Source organism: Ranitomeya imitator, chromosome 5, assembly GCF_032444005.1.
Source record: "Ranitomeya imitator isolate aRanImi1 chromosome 5, aRanImi1.pri, whole genome shotgun sequence".
Classification (NCBI taxonomy): domain Eukaryota; kingdom Metazoa; phylum Chordata; class Amphibia; order Anura; family Dendrobatidae; genus Ranitomeya; species Ranitomeya imitator.
This window is the reverse complement of record NC_091286.1, coordinates 403,174,493-403,194,813: the sequence shown is the minus strand read 5'-3', so window position 1 is coordinate 403,194,813 and position 20,321 is coordinate 403,174,493. Positions and strand designations below refer to the sequence as shown.

At 40.3% G+C, this 20,321-nt stretch overlaps 1 protein-coding gene across 2 annotated transcripts in view; it reads right to left on the bottom strand.

Moving 5' to 3' along the window:
- Positions 1–20,321, bottom strand: part of ECE2 (endothelin converting enzyme 2) — a 149,048-nt gene that overhangs the window by 45,950 nt on the left and 82,777 nt on the right. For both annotated transcript variants that reach the window (XM_069726950.1, XM_069726949.1), the window contains exons 5-9: positions 10,084–10,208; positions 7,342–7,488; positions 6,195–6,260; positions 5,798–5,986; positions 2,937–3,079 (exon numbers count right to left, since the gene is read on the bottom strand). In XM_069726950.1, the coding sequence (XP_069583051.1) occupies positions 2,937–3,079; positions 5,798–5,986; positions 6,195–6,260; positions 7,342–7,488; positions 10,084–10,208 (670 nt within the window). The remainder of the gene's footprint in view (positions 1–2,936; positions 3,080–5,797; positions 5,987–6,194; positions 6,261–7,341; positions 7,489–10,083; positions 10,209–20,321) is intronic.

Genomic DNA, 20,321 nt, shown 5'->3' with positions numbered 1-20,321 from the left:
AGAGGCCTTGGACACATATTTCGATGGATTTCATTTCTGACCTTCCCGTTTCTCAAAAGATGTCAGTCATTTGGGTGGTCTGTGATCGCTTTTCTAAAATGGTCCATCTGGTGCCCTTGGCTAAATTGCCTTCCTCCTCTGATTTGGTACCTTTGTTCTTTCAGCATGTGGTTCGGTTGCATGGCATTCCTGAGAATATTGTTTCTGACAGAGGTTCCCAGTTTGTTTCAAGGTTTTGGCGAGCCTTTTGTGGTAGGATGGGCATTGACCTATCCTTTTCCTCGGCTTTCCATCCTCAGACTAATGGCCAGACCGAACGAACCAATCAGACCTTGGAAACATATCTGAGATGTTTTGTTTCTGCAGACCAGGATGATTGGGTGTCCTTTTTGCCGTTGGCTGAGTTCGCCCTTAATAATCGGGCCAGCTCGGCTACCTTGGTTTCTCCATTTTTTTGCAATTCTGGGTTCCATCCTCGTTTCTCTTCAGGACAGGTTGAGTCTTCGGACTGTCCTGGTGTGGATTCTGTGGTGGATAGGTTGCAGCAGATCTGGACTCAGGTAGTGGACAATTTGATCTTGTCCCAGGAGAAAGCTCAACTTTTCGCTAATCGCAGACGCCGTGTGGGTCCCCGACTTCGTGTTGGGGATCTGGTTTGGTTATCTTCTCGTCATATTCCTATGAAGGTTTCCTCTCCTAAATTTAAACCTCGTTTTATTGGTCCGTATAGGATTTCTGAGGTTCTCAATCCTGTGTCTTTTCGTTTGACCCTCCCAGACTCCTTTTCCATACATAATGTATTCCATAGGTCGTTGTTGCGGAGATACGTGGCACCTATGGTTCCATCTGTTGAGCCTCCTGCCCCGGTTTTGGTGGAGGGGGAATTGGAGTATATTGTGGAGAAGATTTTGGATTCTCGTGTTTCTAGACGGAAACTCCAGTATCTGGTTAAATGGAAGGGTTATGCTCAGGAAGATAATTCCTGGGTTTTTGCCTCTGATGTTCATGCTTCCGATCTTGTTCGTGCCTTTCATGCGGCTCATCCTGGTCGGCCTGGGGGCTCTGGTGAGGGTTCGGTGACCCCTCCTCAAGGGGGGGGGTACTGTTGTGAATTCTGTGGCTGAATTCACTCCTGTGGTCACAAGTGGTACTGCAGCTTCTGAGCTTCCTCCCTCAGGTGTTCTGGTGAGCTCGTTAACTGCTTCATTACTTAACTCCGCCTGATGCTGCTATCCTTGCTCCTTGTCAATGTTTCAGTGTTGGATCTGAGCTTCTCCTGATTGTTCCTGTGACCTGCTGCTCTGTATAGCTAAGTGCTTTTTGTTTTTTTTGTTGCTTTTTTTCTGTCCAGCTTGTCTTTTGTTCTGCTGGAAGCTCTGAGACGCAAAGGGTGTACCGCCGTGCCGTTAGTTCGGCACGGTGGGGTTTTTTTGCCCCCTTTGCGTGGTTTTGCTTTAGGGTTTTTTGTAGACTGCAAAGTTCGCTTTACTGTCCTCGCTCTGTCCTAGAATATCGGGCCCCACTTTGCTGAATCTATTTCATCCCTACGTTTTGTCTTTTCATCTTACTCACAGTCATTATATGTGGGGGGCTGCCTTTTCCTTTGGGGAATTTCTCTGGGGCAAGTCAGGCCTATTTTTCTATCTTCAGGCTAGCTAGTTTCTTAGGCTGTGCCGAGTTGCCTAGGTAGTTGTTAGGCGCAATCCACAGCCGCTTTTAGTTGTGTTTAGGATAGGATCAGGTGTGCAGTCTACAGAGTTTCCACGTCTCAGAGCTCGTTCTTGTATTTTTGGGTATTTGTCAGATCACTGTGTGCGCTCTGATCGCTAAGCACACTGTGTTTCTGGATTGCCTTCATAACACCTGTCATTAGCAAACATAACACGTGCGGTCATGCGCAGTTTATATAGTTGCAGCACAGGAAGTGGCCACAGAAACTTTGCCCTTCCAAGACCTGCCAAGAGGACCAATGGAATGTGCTGCAGGACCTGAGCACATGACCCTCGATCTCCAACGGGAGATCTTGCCCTGGGCATGCTCAGTGTGTGCAGACAAGGACTTAGTCCCAGAGAAGTCTGCTCGCTGCTGACCAGCACTGGCTTTAATGGAAGAAGCTGAAGAAGCAGCAGTAACTCTCTGTACAGAGTGAGACTGAGCAAGACGCTGGGACCGACGTCCCTGCTGAGCAGACTCCACTGCGGCTGGATAAGAATGGGAGACCGCAGCGGAGATGGCTCGATATTCCCCCTGTGCAGAAGCGGGAACTCGAGACCTAACACTATCAAGCTATTAATCCGATCAGTAAACGACATAGTAAAAAAAAAAAGTACATATGCCAGAATTATATTTTTTTGGTCACCGCAACATTGCACTAAAATGCATTAACGGGCAATCAAAAGATCGTATCCACACCAAAATGGTATCATTAAAAACATCAGCTCACCACACAACAAAAAAGCCCTCACCCAGCCCCAAAATGGAGACGTAACAGGTCTCGGAAAATGACGATATTTATTTATTTTTTTTGTACAAACTTTGGATTTTTTTTTCACCATTTACATAAGAACAACAACCTATACATGTTTGGTATCTACAAACTTGTAATGACCCAGAGAATCATAATGGCAGTTTTAGCATTTTGTGAACATGGTACACTTGGAATTTTTTCCCGTTTTCGAGTACACGATATGGTAAAACCAATGGTGTAGTTCAAAAGTACAACTCGTCCCTCAAAAAACAAGCCCTCACATGGCCATAATGATGGAAAAATAAAAAAGTTCTGGGAAGAAGGGGAGCAAAAAACAGAAACGCAAAAACGAAAAAGGGCTGCGACGTGAAGGGGTTCATAATATGAAATAGTAGACATAGGGCTAAATTTAAAGTGAACTTCATCTAAATAAAAACTGCTTTCAAATGACTTAACAGATGTATCTTACACTGGATCTGTGCTGTTTACTAGTTCTGACACTTGCTGTAGATATTCCTTGCCATAAACCACCACAGGCTCCGTGTCATTGATGTCCAAAGGTAAGAGCACAAAGGACATATAATCCATCCAGTCAAATGCAGGTGCTAGGTTCTGTAAAATATAAGACAATTGTTACTATGACATTGAATCTTAGAGCTGTAAAATGTGTGATTAATGGGGTTGACTTAACTTTTCTTCAGGAACGCACCTCTCCCAGGCCACCGACTTCCTGCTTTGTTGGTTGCTGGAGGCGGTGCGCTCCTGAAGATTGACAGTTCGGAGCAGTGTCCTGGTCGCATCGCTAGTCCTAACTCATCGCTCTCCCAGGCTGATATCAGAGGCAATCTAAGTCTCTAATTTAGGCAATGAGTTATACACTATAGAATTAAAAATACAGAGTTTTTTTTAATAAAGGGATAAATTGCAAAGTTGCTAGTTTTTACAAGGACTTTGGAACTTAATAAGAACACAAGAAAATGCTTTTATTGGTTGTTTGTTATATTCATACTAATAATCTAATTGTATTTACTAGGAAGTATGGCAAAGATAAAATGCTTTTTAAATATGTGAATTTTGAAAGTGATAGAGAATTGGCAGATAGTGAGGGAACAAATCCCATGGATGAGTCATTTAGATAGTACTGGTGTGTATGATAGCAGAATAGTGTACTATAAAACCTCTCCAAAAGGCCACCTCTACGAGTAGACATCTGCCCTCATACAAATCAGACTTCAAGTAATTTTCAGTTTCCACTACATACAGTATCTCAAGATTCTGGTTTGGCTATTATCCTAAGTCATGTGACAAGGCTCATTAAAGGGTCAGCACGGTGGCGCAGTGGTTAGCACTGCAGCCTTGCAGCGCTGGGGTCCTGGGTTCTAATCCCACCAAGGACAACATCTGCAAAGAGTTTGTATGTTCTCCCCGTGTTTGCGTGGGTTTCCTCCGGGCACTCCGGTTTCCTCCCACATTGCAAAGACATACTGATAGGGATTCTAGATTGTGAGCCACATCGGGGACAGTGATGATAATGTGTGCAAAACTGTAAAGCGCTGCGGAATATGTTAGCGCTATATAAAAATAAAGATTATTATTATTTATTAAGGGTCGACATTGACTGTTAGGATTGCTGCTTCCAATAGGTGGCACTAGAGTTCTAGTCCTCTTCCTCTCTGAAGAGACAATTTGCATATTTCCTAGAGGAGCATTGCGGCTTTAAGTCTCCTTACCTCAACATGCTTATCATGTCACTCTCCGCAAGGAGAAACGATACTTCTTGGATCCCGGTCAGACGCCTCTCAATCAGCCAAACCAGATCTCCACTTTGCACTGACGAGGGGCAGTACCCCGAAACACAGTGTCTGCAAATTGAGATTCTGGTTTGGCTATTATCCTAAGTCATGTGACAAGGCTCGTTAAAGGGTCGACATTGACTGTTAGGATTGCTACTTCCAATAGGTGGCACTAGAGTTCTAGTCCTCTTCCTCTTAAGAGACAATTAGAAATTGCTTAGAAAAATTGGGACATGATCACAGCACCTTTGAATGTTTAGCTGCAAATAGTCAACAGGGTCGCAAAAAAAGCAAGAAAAAAATATGCATATTAACTGGCAAAGGTTTGAGAATAATCAAACATGAAGTGACCAGGAACCTATTATCTTCCAGTGCTGTCATATTCTTGAACTATTACCTCCCTGGAGACCAGAAGAACAAGGTGTTCAGGACTCAGAGTCATAACCAAGGTAAGGAAGGCCGAAACTAGACCATCACTGAGCAAGACACAGAAGAAGACACATCAAGAAATATCTACAGGTTTTTCAAAGATTTTATGGACTGATCAGGAGAATGACTCTTAATGACCAGGTTGATGGACTTGTGGGCTGGATCAGTAACAGGCACAGACCTCTACTTTGACTCAGACAACAGCAAGGTGGAACTGGGGAATTGCAATGGGCTGGTGCTGGTGTTATTAAAAATTAGCTAGATGGACCTTATCAGATTGAAGATAGACTCAAAATCAACTCCTAAACCTCCTGCTAGTTTTTAGAAGACTATTTATTCTAGCAGTGATGCAGAAAAGGACTACATGTTTCAAGAAAATCATGGTATTTCTGCAGGACAATGCTCCATCCCATGCATCAAAGCCTCCACTGCTTGGCTGCCAATAACGGTCTTTAAGATGAAAGAGTAATGACATGGCCCCTTCCTCAACTGACCTACACCCTATTGAGAACTTGTGGGCCCTTCATAAAAGATTTATGGTGAAGGCAAACAGTGCACCTCTCCGAACAGTGTCTAGGAGGCTGTGGTTGATGCTGCCCAAAAAAATTATTGTCAACAGATTAAGAAACTGATAGACTCTGCAGATGGAAGGCTTATGACTTATTGAAAAGAATGGCAACTATATTGGCCTTTTTTTCTTTAAATATCAAAAATTTATTTTTTTTAGTTTTTTGTTATTATTCTCACTTTTAACAGATGAAAATAAACAATTGGAATGGGAACAATTATATTTTTCATTTAGTTTTGTAATAATTCTGCACACTAATATTTTCCCAATAATCTAGCAAACGTAAATATTCTCCTAAAAAAAGGACAAAATCCCACTTTTACCATCTTAATTATTCAGGTTTATTAACCTTTTGTATTGAAAGACAACACTGTTGTAGTTCAATAATAAAATTCATCATCAAAAATAGAAATTGTCTAATAATTTTTCATGCAGCTTATTATGCATACTGTCCATCTTGAGAAGACCTCCCCCCAGAACTATTGTGTTTTAGTGTATTGTACTCAATGACATTTTGAACATGTGCGTTAAAGGTCTCACTTGCAGTTCAGCCACTGTCATGCGATTATAAATCTTTTCCTCATCTCGGCGCTCATCTTGTGGAACTGTGAGATTGGCTAGCAAAGTTTCGAGTTCCAGAATCTGGGTCATCTGTACTTCCACTGAGCCAGGATAGCCTCCAAGCAGCATCGCCACATCTACCATGTATTGCTGGTATGCAGCGAGCACCTGGAAAGAGAAATCAAGCACCGACTATCAGTCACAGTACAGGTCTCTAACAATTTCTCCATTAAACACCTACTGAGCACAAAGTAATAAAACTGGTATAACATGAAATACCCATATAATATCAAGCAAATATATGCTCAGTATGCTGATATCAATGGAGAATATGTTTGGTCTAAAGGCACAAGCAGCATCTAACATGGTGACTGACCTTCCCATTAGCTGTCCTATTTAGATAATAGTCTCTTGATGGAAGAAAGAGTCCAGATTGATCTACCTGGAGAAGAAAGAGGTGTTTGATGTGCAATACATTTACCATTGAATATTGTAAAGCCTTAATACTATTATTGTCATTGTTCATTCTTCATGAAGCTTTTTATTGCATATGTTGTCACTGTCCCTCTCTACCCCACCATTCCTATTTTTGTTCTCCTACAGTCCCTTTCAACTTCTACAACATTTAATTTCATAAATGTTGACACTTTACCAACATCTATTCTTACATTCTCCCTACTACTGAACAGCTGTTCCATTCTTCTCTCTTGAACATACACCTTTTCCCTTCATCTGTGGTTTTAGAAAGATAACCTTAGTAATTATCTCAGCCTGACAATTACACTGTCCTATACTGACATCATATGGATTCTCCTAGAGATCATCAATTCATCCCTTTCATTCCAATCTCCACTTTTCTGCTTTTATAAACATTTCCCTTCAATAAGGAATAGGGATAATAGATTGACTGGGTTTAAATGTACAGTATACTTTATAATGTTACAGCATATTACTACAATATCATTATATTTAGTGGGTGCCCATCCTGTAAGACTCCTGGACCCCTGCAATTTCAAGAACTTAAGGACCATTGTCTCTTCGGCTTTTTCCCTGCACAGTGACACTCTCATTTATCTGCTTCGCATGGAATTGCAAGTGAATAGAGATGTTGCAGTTTACTGTACATTGGGTGAATGAGAGCGTTGATGTGCGGAAAAAAAACAAGAGCTGGGGAATCTTCATTTTGTGTTTGATCAAATAAATAAACAGCAAATGCTATATAACAATATATAAATACCACTATTATTCTTCCCCACCTCTACAGCCACTGCCCATGTGGTCCGCCAGTCTACTTGCTACCTTGTCCAGCGGGTATGGGAACATTGCGGACAATCAGTGGCCACACTGGTGACCAACTCCAAGACAGCACCAGTTCTGTACATCCTCTTCTGGTAGTATGGATATGTGATGGCTGTACCAAACAGCGGTGATACTGATTTGTGGTAGATTACCAGCAAAGTGTGCAGCCTGCCAAACATTTATGCAGCATCATTCCCACCTACCATTCCGACAAGTGTGTTTACCTGGATTATGTTGCTGTTTGAGCTCTTGGAGTCTGCGCTTACAAAGACACTGAAGAATGGGGTCGCTCTGTACGTCCCTGAGACAGTTTTCAGCACTGCCATAAAATTTTCACCCCGCCAATTACCTGATATGTTCCATCCACCAACCTTTAAGAGATCAAGACATTAACAAACGGTGGACTTTACAAATACAGAATAATTCGTTATGACGTTTACGTATAATGAAAGGCAAACTAGTTGGTTTTGGCCATTACAATTATTCTGAATTAATAGACAAAGTGCATAATACTTAGACCAGCTCACAGGTGAAATGGCAAACTAGTTGTTGGCAGACAGAAAATGATTCAGTGATAAAATCTGATGTTTCAAATATATGGAAAAGGTACTGGGATTTGATACATTTTATCAAGACATAATAGTCCTTATGTATACTGAGATAATGTTATAAATGTGTCCCTGCTGTGTACTTTGTAATGGCTGTGTCTGACCGTAAAGGAACATGGTTTGAACCAGGGGTGTGATTCGGCTGGTTCTCTCCAGTTTGGAGGGAAAGTGCAGCCGGTTCCCTGAACCGGCAAGAAGCATCGCCCTGATCTGGTTCCCTGGCCCGCAGTCTTCAACTGATTGTGCGTCTTCAGACACACGTTTAGTTTAAATGTATTGAGGTACAGAAAGCCACCAGCTTCCTGCACTGCAATAGTTAACAGCCACCAGCCATTCAGAGCCCAGCAGCTGATGTCAAGGCGCACATCTCCGGCGTATGACATCACTGCCATGCACCGTCCCATCCGCACCGCATAAGATGGAAGAGGACGCTGCTGGACCATGGCCAGGTAAGAAGAATTTTTTTTACGGAGAAACCGCAATATGGGGGCACACATATGGGGACCAGGATGGAGACATATGGGGACCAGGATGGAAACATATGGGGACCAGGATGGAAACATATGGGGACCAGGATGGAGACCTATGAGACCAGGATGGAGACAAATGGGGCCAGGATGGAGACATGTGGGGTTCAGAATGAAGATCATATGGGACCATGATATGGACATATGGGAAACAAATGGGGACCAGAATTGAGGACATTGGGGCACAGGGTGAGGTAAATTATTACATAAAGAAGCCAAGAATGGGCACATAACAGGAAGGGGCCCAGGATGGGAGACATTACAGTATTATGGTTTTTTTAATTAATGATTCGTATTGTAGTATTTAGTCACTATGTTGTGGCAATATGTAGTCTGGTCATGGTGTGACAGTATTTGTCTTTAGTATGTGGTATTATTAGGTCACTATGTGGGAGGTAATATCTGGTCTGGTCATGGTGTGGTGGTATTTTTCACTTGTATGTGTGTATGTGGTATTATTTGGTCAATATATGGTGGTAATATGTGGTCTTAGCATGGTGTGGTGGTATTTGTCCCTTGTATGTGGTATTATCCTGTCACTATGTTTTAGTAATATGTGGTCCAGCCATGGTGTGATGTAATTTGTCCCTTTTGTGTGGTATTATTCATCACTATGTGGTGGTAATATGTGGCCTGGTCATGGTGTGGTGGGATTTATCCCCTGTATGTGGTATTATTCAGTCATTATGTGGAAGTAATATCTGGTCTGGCTATGGTGTGGTGGTATTTGTCCCCTGTATGTGGTATTATTTGGTCACTATGTGGAGGTAATATGTAGTCTGGTCATTGTGGGATGTTATTTTACACATATTTGCTGCTGAGGTCAGAGATTAGTTGCAGCAGACAGTTTAGAAGACAGATGGACAGGAGTTCATCCTTTCCAACTGAAGTAGAGTTCCCTTGGTACTAATTTTCAAAACTTGTAGAAAACCCTTTAAAACTATCCACCATATTAAGAAGTGACTGACTGAAACAATGTGTTGGACAGGAGCCAATAAGACTATAAATGAAGTTACAGGTGGCGTAAGGGGGGTAAAGTGCCTTTACTTTTAATTACCGTTACTTGTATTTTATGGTTGAGGAATATTACAGACAAGAAAGCAGGGGCACATTTATCTGATTATCACTATCTGATTATCACATTATCTCAGCACAAACCTTTTCTTACAAGTCCAGTTGTGAAACTTATTTTCATTCCAATATCTATGAATTAAAATGTTCTTTGTTCATGGGACAATCCCTTTAAGTCTGCTTGATGTGTGACATAAGCGAGACAAGCACCCAACACCGCTGCATAAAGGGATTGGGTATCCCTTCTGGGGGAGGCCAAATGTGGACAGAAACCTTAATTTTAAAATTGCTCATTTAATAATTTCTTGATTTTGCAGGGGAACAACTGTTTCACCCACAAAATTGATCAGCCATTACACTAATTCTGAATTAATAGACAGAACGACAAATACTGACACCAGATCACAAGTGAAATGGTGACCACTTCTTCTTGCTAGGCCTGTCATACACAGATGACTGTTAAATCTTTGCTAGATGGCTACTATTAGTGCCAGTACCATTCATTTATGTTTAGAGTGTGGCATGGAAAATTCCATGATGTTATTGGAGTCCTACAACAGCCGCTGGTCACAGTGTAGCCATGGCCTTGGGATATGTGCATTTACTGTACTCAGCTCTGACACCTATTAGAGTTGAGGTTGCAGACTAAAGACAGTAAAAGCACTAATCATATAAGACCTGTCCTGTTATGTTAGATTTTATAGAAAGAAGGAAAGAAAAAAGGCCCGCAGTGTATAAGTGTGAAAGCTTAGGATGTCACCTTCTTTATGAGGTCAGTGAGAGGTTTTTCTTTCAGCTCCTCAATTTTCTGCTCTTTCAGACAGGAGAGATAAAACCGCTGTGTCTTCATCTCCGCCTCACTGCTAGAGTTAAACGTAGCATTCTCTGAATTAGGATGAAATATAGTAATTAAGTATTAGGCAATGTCTGTTATTAGCACATTCAGAACTAGGTGGATGGAGTTCTCATCTCTTTCCTCCAAGATACAGAACATATGCGGCCTTCCTTCCTGTTCAAATTCTACAGTTCCCGTATTTCTATTCATTTTCAAAATAAAGTTTGTTGCTACCAAGTTCTTTTTTTTTTTCTGAAGAAAATGTTTAACATTGCGGGATCTGTTCGTTAAGACTGGCTTTTTGTATGCCAGTTTTGATGAAGAGCCCACAGTAGTAAGAAACGTCACATTCATTAATAGGTGGGCTCCTCTTAATGAATTTGGTGTATCTTTCAGGAACCATGCACCAGTGTAAGAAACCTACTCTAATCTCTGGCTGGAGTACATTTCTGTTTTAATTTAAGCTACTTTGTGTTTTAATTAACGGGGGGGGGGGCTACTTTCAATTACGGTACATTTCTCCCCTATCTGCAGTTGCTACAAAAACAAACTAACTATACTCACCCTCCCCTGGTCTACCGGTGGCAGTGCAGCAGTAAGTCAGTGAGCTCAGCGGGTCTGAACAGGACATATGTCTAAAGCCACTGAGCTCACTGATTGTCTGTTAGGATATGTGCCGACGATCCGGAACTGGCAGAACTTTGGATGCAGTGCCCTGGGCACTACATTGCAACCCAAAATCCTACGGTAATCTTCAGATTTCATGATCCCTTGCACACAGTCAAAGCACCCAGTGCCAAAGGCCTCATTCCGTTTTCAGTAAACAGTAGAATGGTATGCTTTACCAAAAAGCTCTATCTTGGTCTCATCTGTCCACAAGATGCTTTCCCAGAACTATTTTGACTTACATACATTTTGGGAAACTGCAGTCTACCTTTGTTATGTCTCTTTGTCAGCAGTGGGGTCCTCCTGTGTCTCCTGCTATAGCATTTCATTTCATTCAAATGTAAATGGATAGTTTGTGCTGACACTGATGCACCCTGAACCTGCAGGACAGCTTGAATTTCTTTGGAACTTGATTGGGGCTGCTTATCCGCCATCCAGACTATCCTGTGTCTCAACCTCTCATCAGTTTTTCTCTGCCGTCCATGTCTAAGGAGATTAACTACTGTGCATGGGTTGTAAACTTATTGATCATATTGCACACTGTGAAAAAAAGGAACATCAAGATCTCTGGAGATGGGACTTGTAACCTTGAGATTGTTGATGTTGGGGGGCGTGGCCTGGACTGCTATGGCGTAGGTTGTGCGGTGCTGGAGCTCCTGAGGAAAATCCTCTATAATCAACCAAAATCGCCTAAAAAACGTTTTTATTGTCAAATCCTTGGTTGGATCTTATCCAGTGCCTCATCTGGGTCACTATGATCCGAAAATTATTTTAATTTTACCACATAAATTTTAGAAATCAGCCCTAGAAAAGTTTGGGCCTTCAAACTACAGGGTTGAGGTAATCCAGCCTCAGGAAGCTAATACCTTCTAACAAGCGGCTCAGCTAATAAGCCAAAGGACCTGAGGTAAAAAACATCAGATTTTATTATAAACTCCCTCTTTGGCTTTGGTAGTGAGGAGGAGGGAAGTGACAGCTACAGGCACACACTATGGAGCCGTCTCTGCACAGCTGCTGCTCCCTCCCCTATTGCCTGGGGATATACCGCCCTGTGCTCATTAGCATAAAGTGCTAAGCCTCCCCGGATTGAAAGACGGAGACAGAAGAAAGCGATCCAGAAGCATCGGGGAAGACCCGGAGCAGTGACGTGATATCAGCTCCACACAGAAGCCGACGCTGACACTCCCCCAGACCTTGGAACAAAAGGCGGGAAAAGACGGCTGCCATTTTATTGGTGGACGGCGACAGATCAGAAGGCTTGAGAGACCAGAGTACACCAGCGACAGCAAAGAAGAAGATCTGCGCTGGTCAACACATCGCAGGCTCCGTATCCAAGCACCACCGGACTCAAACAGCGGTAAGTTCCGGCCCCCTGCTGGAAACGAAAATAAACCGGCGGTCCAGCGGGGAAGACAGCGACGACCGACGGCTCCTGTGCAGGACAACGGTGGAACCACACAGATAGCCATCTCTTGCAGGAGCGACAGGAAGACTCCAGTGCAGCATAAACTGTTGTTGAAACAGCTAGGAGCCCTGCCGGGCTCACAAAGCAAAAGAGCTATAGCCTACTATATCAGTCTCTGGCAGGATCTAATCCAGGTAACTGGCTATTTTAGTGAAGCTGACTGGGAAGTCCTAAATCCAGTCATATTATTTGGAGAGTTTTATTTCTACCCTGATTCCTTCCTTATTAGCACATGTCTCTAGGAGAACAATCAGTTCTTGAAAGATATTTGTTTGTTTTGGGGAATTAACCTGCACCCTTTAACTAACAAACACAAAGTGTTATATAAGCATGCTTTGTTAGGAAAAATCTATTTGTATGCCCCAGTGATTTAATCTGCACTTTTTAATTCTCAGGTGCTAGGTATTATCTAAGCATATTCTTCTGTAATTACTGTGAAACTATATACGCCACCTGTTGACACAGCTAATTGCTTGTTTATATTCAGATGATTTCTATTATCACACTCACAGGGGTATTTCCATAGTTGCTCCCCTTTTGCTGTTTGAGACCACTTTGTGGGGATTTTTTATACACCAGGGCCAGCCTCACCAGGATTAACCTGAGATCAACATAGAGGACATTGTCTACAATTCCAGCTTTGCTTGGGGCTACTATTTGTGGAAAATCTTTAATCTTTATTCTGAGACCGTCCTAAGTAGACACTCTCTGCAAATCAGGCTATTGCTTGGGGATAACAATGAGCAAGAACTCGTCTAAACCCCAATTCTTAAACATGGCCTCATCTATACCTCAAAAACCCCAAAGGTACAAAGGTTCTGGGCGCAATCCATCAAAGGACTTAATAACCACAATAAGTCCCAATAGATCCAGGTCTCCATTAAAAGATGATGAGGAATTAGACTATGATAAACTCCCCAATTCAAACAGAGTAAAAAAGAACCTCCCAAACACTTTTGTAGAGATGGACTCATCTACATCTTTAAAGAGGAAAACTCCAGGGGCTATAGGAGAGAAATACACCACTCCTAATGATTCATCTGACGAGGTCTCAGGGATATTCTCTCCTAATACAAGCCCCTCCAAGCCAAAACCAAAATAAAGTAATCCAAACCCCGACAATACTCAAGGATTTGAATTCTGTTGGGAAACTTCTGTCTAATTTGACAGAAAAAATGGATAAGTTTGAAAACAGCATGAACGAAAGGTTTGATAAGCAAAATAAAATGTTCAAAGAATCATTTTCCCTCCTCAGCAATAGGATGGACAAATTTGAAGATAGAATTAAAAAGATAAGAGGAGAGGCCAGATAATATATCCAAAGTAAATAACGACATCATCAGAGAGATGCATAAGCTAAAGCTTAAGGTAGCAGATCTGGAAGACCGGAATCGGAGAAATAACATCAAAATTAGGGGGATTCCTGAGAATATAGGCCCAAATAAATTGGAAGAGTACACCAAGAAGTTATTCAGAAAAATAATCCCTACCCTGACTGATCAAGAACTAGAAATAGACAGAATCTACAGGTTGCGAAAACCGCCCACTATTCCTAAAGATCTACCTAGAGACACATTAATGAGAATCCACTTTTTCAAAACAAAAGAAAAAATTCAAAATTACTTTAAAGAAAATAAAAACTTCCCTGAGCCATTTGAAAAACTCAAATTATATGCCGATCTCTCCAGAGATACGATCGAAGGGAGGAAAGCTTTCCAGAATATCACCATACCTCTCAGAGACAATGAGATCTCTTATAAGTGGGGATTCCCGCTAAAATTATTAGTAAATTACAGAGGCAATGTTATCGCCCTAAACTCCCCAGAGGAAGGCAGGGACTTCTTAAAATCCATCAATATCCCATTATATTCACGACACAAAGTTCACCCTGATTCTGACAGCAAGACATGAAAGGGTTTTGATATATTTACAGGTCCTTCTCAAAAAATTAGCATATAGTGTTAAATTTCATTATTTACCATAATGTAATGATTACAATTAAACTTTCATATATTATAGATTCATTATCCACCAACTGAAATTTGTCAGGTCTTTTATTGTTTTAATACTGATGATTTTGGCATACAACTCCTGATAACCCAAAAAACCTGTCTCAATAAATTAGCATATTTCACCCATCCAATCAAATAAAAGTGTTTTTTAATAACAAACAAAAAAACCATCAAATAATAATGTTCAGTTATGCACTCAATACTTGGTCGGGAATCCGTTGGCAGAAATGACTGCTTCAATGCGGCGTGGCATGGAGGCAATCAGCCTGTGACACTGCTGAGATGTTATGGAGGCCCAGGATGCTTCAATAGCGGCCTTAAGCTCATCCAGAGTGTTGGGTCTTGCGTCTCTCAACTTTCCCTTCACAATATCCCACAGATTCTCTATGGGGTTCAGGTCAGGAGAGTTGGCAGGCCAATTGAGCACAGTAATACCATGGTCAGTAAACCATTTACCAGTGGTTTTGGCACTGTGAGCAGGTGCCAGGTCGTGCTGAAAAATGAAATCTTCATCTCCATAAAGCATTTCAGCCGATGGAAGCATGAAGTGCTCCAAAATCTCCTGATAGCTAGCTGCATTGACCCTGCCCTTGATGAAACACAGTGGACCAACACCAGCAGCTGACATGGCACCCCACACCATCACTGACTGTGGGTACTTGACACTGGACTTCAGGCATTTTGGCATTTCCTTCTCCCCAGTCTTCCTCCAGACTCTGGCACCTTGATTTCCGAATGACATGCAAAATTTGCTTTCATCAGAAAAAAGTACTTGGGACCACTTAGCAACAGTCCAGTGCTGCTTCTCTGTAGCCCAGGTCAGGCGCCTCTGCCGCTGTTTATGGTTCAAAAGTGGCTTTACCTGGGGAATGCGGCACCTGTAGCCCATTTCCTGCACACGCCTGTGCACGGTGGCTCTGGATGTTTCCACACCAGACTCAGTCCACTGCTTCCTCAGGTTCCCCAAGGTCTGGAATCGGTCCTTCTCCACAATCTTCCTCAGGGTCCGGTCTCCTCTTCTCGTTGTACAGCGTTTTCTGCCACATTGTTTCCTTCCAACAGACTTACCATTGAGGTGCCTTGATACAGCACTCTGGGAACAGCCTATTTGTTGAGAAATTTCTTTCTGGGTCTTACCCTCTTGCTTGAGGGTGTCAATGATGGCCTTCTTGACATCTGTCAGGTCGCTAGTCTTACCCATGATGGGGGTTTTGAGTAATGAACCAGGCAGGGAGTTTATAAAAGCCTCAGGTATCTTTTGCATGTGTTTAGAGTTAATTAGTTGATTCAGAAGATTAGGGTAATAGGTCGTTTAGAGAACCTTTTCTTGATATGCTAATTTATTGAGACAGGTTTTTTGGGTTATCAGGAGTTGTATGCCAAAATCATCAGTATTAAAACAATAAAAGACCTGACAAATTTCAGTTGGTGGATAATGAATCTATAATATATGAAAGTTTAATTGTAATCATTACATTATGGTAAATAATGAAATTTAACACTATATGCTAATTTTTTGAGAAGGACCTGTATATTGAGTGATCTAAATGGGAAAACACCCGGGTACAATGCTATACCTTGCCCTAGGATGTTTAACTATTCTATTAATCTGTTATTGTTAGTAACGAGTTTATGTATTTAATATACTCGGGAGCGAGTAACAGACTTTTTCCCCCAACAGGTGAAGTCAGGTTCACTGAAGTGAACCCCTTCAAGTGGACACTCCAGTTTATTATTTATTGTTACCACTTGTATTAAACACTTATAGGTTTGTTAAGATTTTCTTCACAGGTTTGCAAAATACACTTCCATATAATTTAGATCATAATGAGTTTAAAACTACTATCCTACAATGTAAGAGGACTTAATAGTCCACACAAAAGACATACACTTTGGAAAGAAATAAGTAAAAGTCAAGCTGAAATAATTTGTATACAGGAATCCAAATTCAAAGACAAGGCCAACCCAAAATTCTCACATAAAAATTTCCCATATATTTACAAGTCTGAAAATGTGAAAAAGAAAGCCGGAGTAATCACAATCATCAAAGGCACAATTTCATTTGAATTCATAGAGGAGGTCAAAGATGTTAAAGGTAGATTCCATATTCTTATTTGTTCATTAAACAACCAGGTATGCACAATTATCAATATCTACGCCCCCAATACGGGTCAAATAAATTTCCTGAACAAAATAAATAAAAAAGTCATGTCAGTTAAGAGAGGTGCCATGATTTGGCTGGGAGATTTCAATCTGGTCCCAAACGCAAATATGGACTCCTCCACCCCAAATAGATACAGACCAAACAATTTAGACAACTGGATCCATCATAACGAATTATTTGACATCTTTAGGTGTCTTAACACCACATCAATCGAATTCTCCCATTTTTCTGACCCTCACCAATCAGCGTCACGTATTGACTTAATTTTATCAGACATTTTTACACTTCCCAAGTTCCATAGAATTAATATAGAAAGGAAAACCTTCTCGGACCACTCTCCAGTATCAGCTGAAGTACAAATAGGCCACACAATTAACAAAAATTCATTATGGAAATGCGACTCTAATCTGTTACACCATCCTGAATATAGATTACCAATAGAAAAATCATTAATAAATTATTTTACAGAAAACTCCCCTACAGATACAACCCCATTCATAAATTGGTGTGCCCATAAGGCGGTTATAAGAGGTACCATGATACAGATCTCTGCCAAAAGGAAAAGAAAATTTAGGACTCAGATTGAGGACCTTCAAAATAAGATAAAAGACAAGGAAAACGAGCAAATAAATTTAAATTCCCCCTCTACACAAATCAAAATTGATTTACTAAAACTCAGGCAGGATCTCAAAAGAATCATATTTTCATCATACCATACCATGGTCAAAAACTCCAAAATGAAGCAATACTCTTCAATAAATAAGCCAACACGATACATGGTTAATAGATTGAAAAAGACTAGACAATCAAATAGGATCAACAAAATAAAGAACCAAAATGGAATAACGGTATCTCATCCTCAAGACATAGCTAATTCCTTCGCTGATTTTTATAATAAATTATACAATTTACAGTCACAAACTTCTACCCCAAAACCCAATACCTCTGACATTGAAAAATTCTTGTCCACAATTGAACTCCCCAAACTGACCCATGACGATTTAGAAAACCTAACTTCCCCATTCTCCCAAGAAGAAATTGAAAAGACCATTCTTCAACTCAAAGATTTTAAATCACCAGGCCCGGACGGTTTCGGGAATGAATACTACAAATCCTTCACCAAAATACTTTCCCCACACTTACAAAAAATCTTTAATATAGCTAGTTCCTCAGGAAATTTCCCAGAAGAAATGTTAGAATCCACAATAATATTGATCCCCAAACACAATTCCAACCTGACTCTTGTAAATAATTCCAGACCAATTTCCCTCATAAATGCAGATTTGAAGATATACTCCAAATTAATAGCGAATAGGCTCAAATCCTACCTACCATCATTGATAAATGGGGATCAGATCGGTTTTATCAAAGGTCGTCAAGCGACAGATGGCACTAGAAGACTGATTAATTCAATCAAACTGATACACTCCTCTAAATTGCCAACGGTAATTATAACTTTAGATGCCGAAAAGGCTTTTGACCGCTTAAATTGGCTCTATCTAACATCAGTTCTAAGTAAATTTGGTTTTAATGAAAAATATATTAACAGCATCATGGCACTTTACTGTAGGCCAAAAGCCAGAATATATACTAACAATTATTCTTCTGCACTATTTGACATATCAAATGGTACAAGGTTGCCCCCTTTCTCCACTTCTTTTTATACTGTCAATGGAACCATTGGCGCAATCGATCAGACAAAACAATAACATAAAAGGTTTGAAAACACAAACACGTCAGTATAAGATTGGCCTTTTTGCCGATGACCTGATATTTACCCTGACTGATCCTTACAAATCAATCACAGAACTGCAAAAAACCCTTAAAACGTTCTCAAATATTTCCTTTTTTAAGATTAACGAAAATAAATAAAAAATCTTGCCATTTTATTTGAGCGACTTAGAAACAAAGAAAATTGAGAATATATCTTCACTAAGCTGGTCAGAGGGGGACTTAGAATATCTAGGCACGATCATCTCAAAAAACCTTGAGGCAATAATGAAGAAAAATCTGGACAAACTCTTAGAGACAATTAACAATGACCTTAATTTCTTTGGTACAAAAGACCTATCATGGTGGGGTAGAATATTGGTTATCAAAATTTTTATCATCCCAAAAATCTCTTATATGCTAAGAACACTCCCCCTAAAAGTCAACACATCTTATCTAACCAGTATACAATCCACAATTAATTTGTTCATCTGGAATAAAAAAAGGGCCCGAATACCCACAAACATATTATATAAGTGCAAAGAATTTGGGGGTATAGGCCTACCCAATATAACCGCCTTATACTTATCAAACCTTATCAAACAAAGCCAATATTGGTTCATGCAAGAGGACTATCCAAATTGGCTTGATCTAGAAATTACCTACAATCATAATAAACCTCCCAAAGAATTAGTCTTCAACCATATTCTAAACAGAACCAACAATATTCACGTTAAACACCCTATTTTCTCTTCCATTATATATGCATGGGACAAACTTTCTAAAAGGAAAAGAGGATCCAACAAGAAAATTCTACTCTACAATACCCCTATAGATATTATTACGCTTACCCAAAACGCTGACCCCTCTCCCATGTGGCGAGAAAAAGGGATCCTAAAATTAAGCGATATTTATGATGGGGTTAAATTTATCAGTTTCAGCTCCTTGAAAGAAAAATTTAACATTCCCTCCTCAGCCTTTTTTCCTTATATGACACTGAAAGAACAAGCCCAAAATTTTATCATTAAAAAAACAAAAATCTCCGAAGCTACTACTAATTTATTAAAAAACCCCAAACATTACTTATTTTGGAGTAATAAGCAAATTTATCGGTGGTTCAACAACGACACAAAATTTGACAAGTTATCTTACATGAATAAATGGGAAAATGATTTGAACACGACATTTACTCCAGAACAGTGGGAAAACGCGATCCATTTCACCTATGCATCAAATATTTGCATGACACTACAAGAAGCATATTTTAAAATCATCACAAGGTGGTACTTCACTCCGGCTTGCCTCTCCCACCTGCCATCGGGAGGGTCTCCCCTGTGCTGGAGAGAATGTGGAGAATACGGAAGTTTGCTACATATGTTTTGGAAGTGTCCAAAGGTGAAACCCTTATGGAGACAGGCCACAAAACTAATCAACAAAATATTAAAAGATAACATCATAGTTACCCCAGCAATGGCCTTGTTGTCTTTACAATGGGAAAGCATTGACACAAATGTGAGACCTATTATAATCCACATTTGTTTAGTGGTTAAACAAATTATAGCATTCCATTGGAAAAATCCAATTTTACCAGCCTTTACTGAAATCATAGACCAAATTAACCTACATAAAGCATATGAAGAAAACTTTGCAATAGCAAACAACTATTATAAGAAATATGATAGGAAATGAAAGAAATGGGTTGAGGTATATCCCAACTTACCACATTAAAAGGAAAGGTGACAATTAATGTATACCTGTGAAGGTAATATATGTTAACCTGTTAATAATTGTTAATAATTAATCAAATTCTGTTATGACTGGACAGCATGTCCACAATTTTTCTCTTACCCTTTTCCCATTCCCACTTCCCTCACCTCCCGCCCTCTCCCCACCCTTATTTCCTTGAAAGTTGAATATATGATTATCTACAAAACACAATATTAAATTTCAAAATGCTTAATAAAAATTATTTGAAAGGAGATTGTTGATGTTGTTCAACAATTTTGGTTCTCAAGTCCTCAGTTCTCTTCTCTTTCTGGTCTCTGTGCTTAGTGTAGCACACACAGACACACACTACAAAGATTGAGTTAACTTGTCCCCTTTTTATCTTTAACAAAGTTGTGTGAAATTATGTCCAAATTGCCCT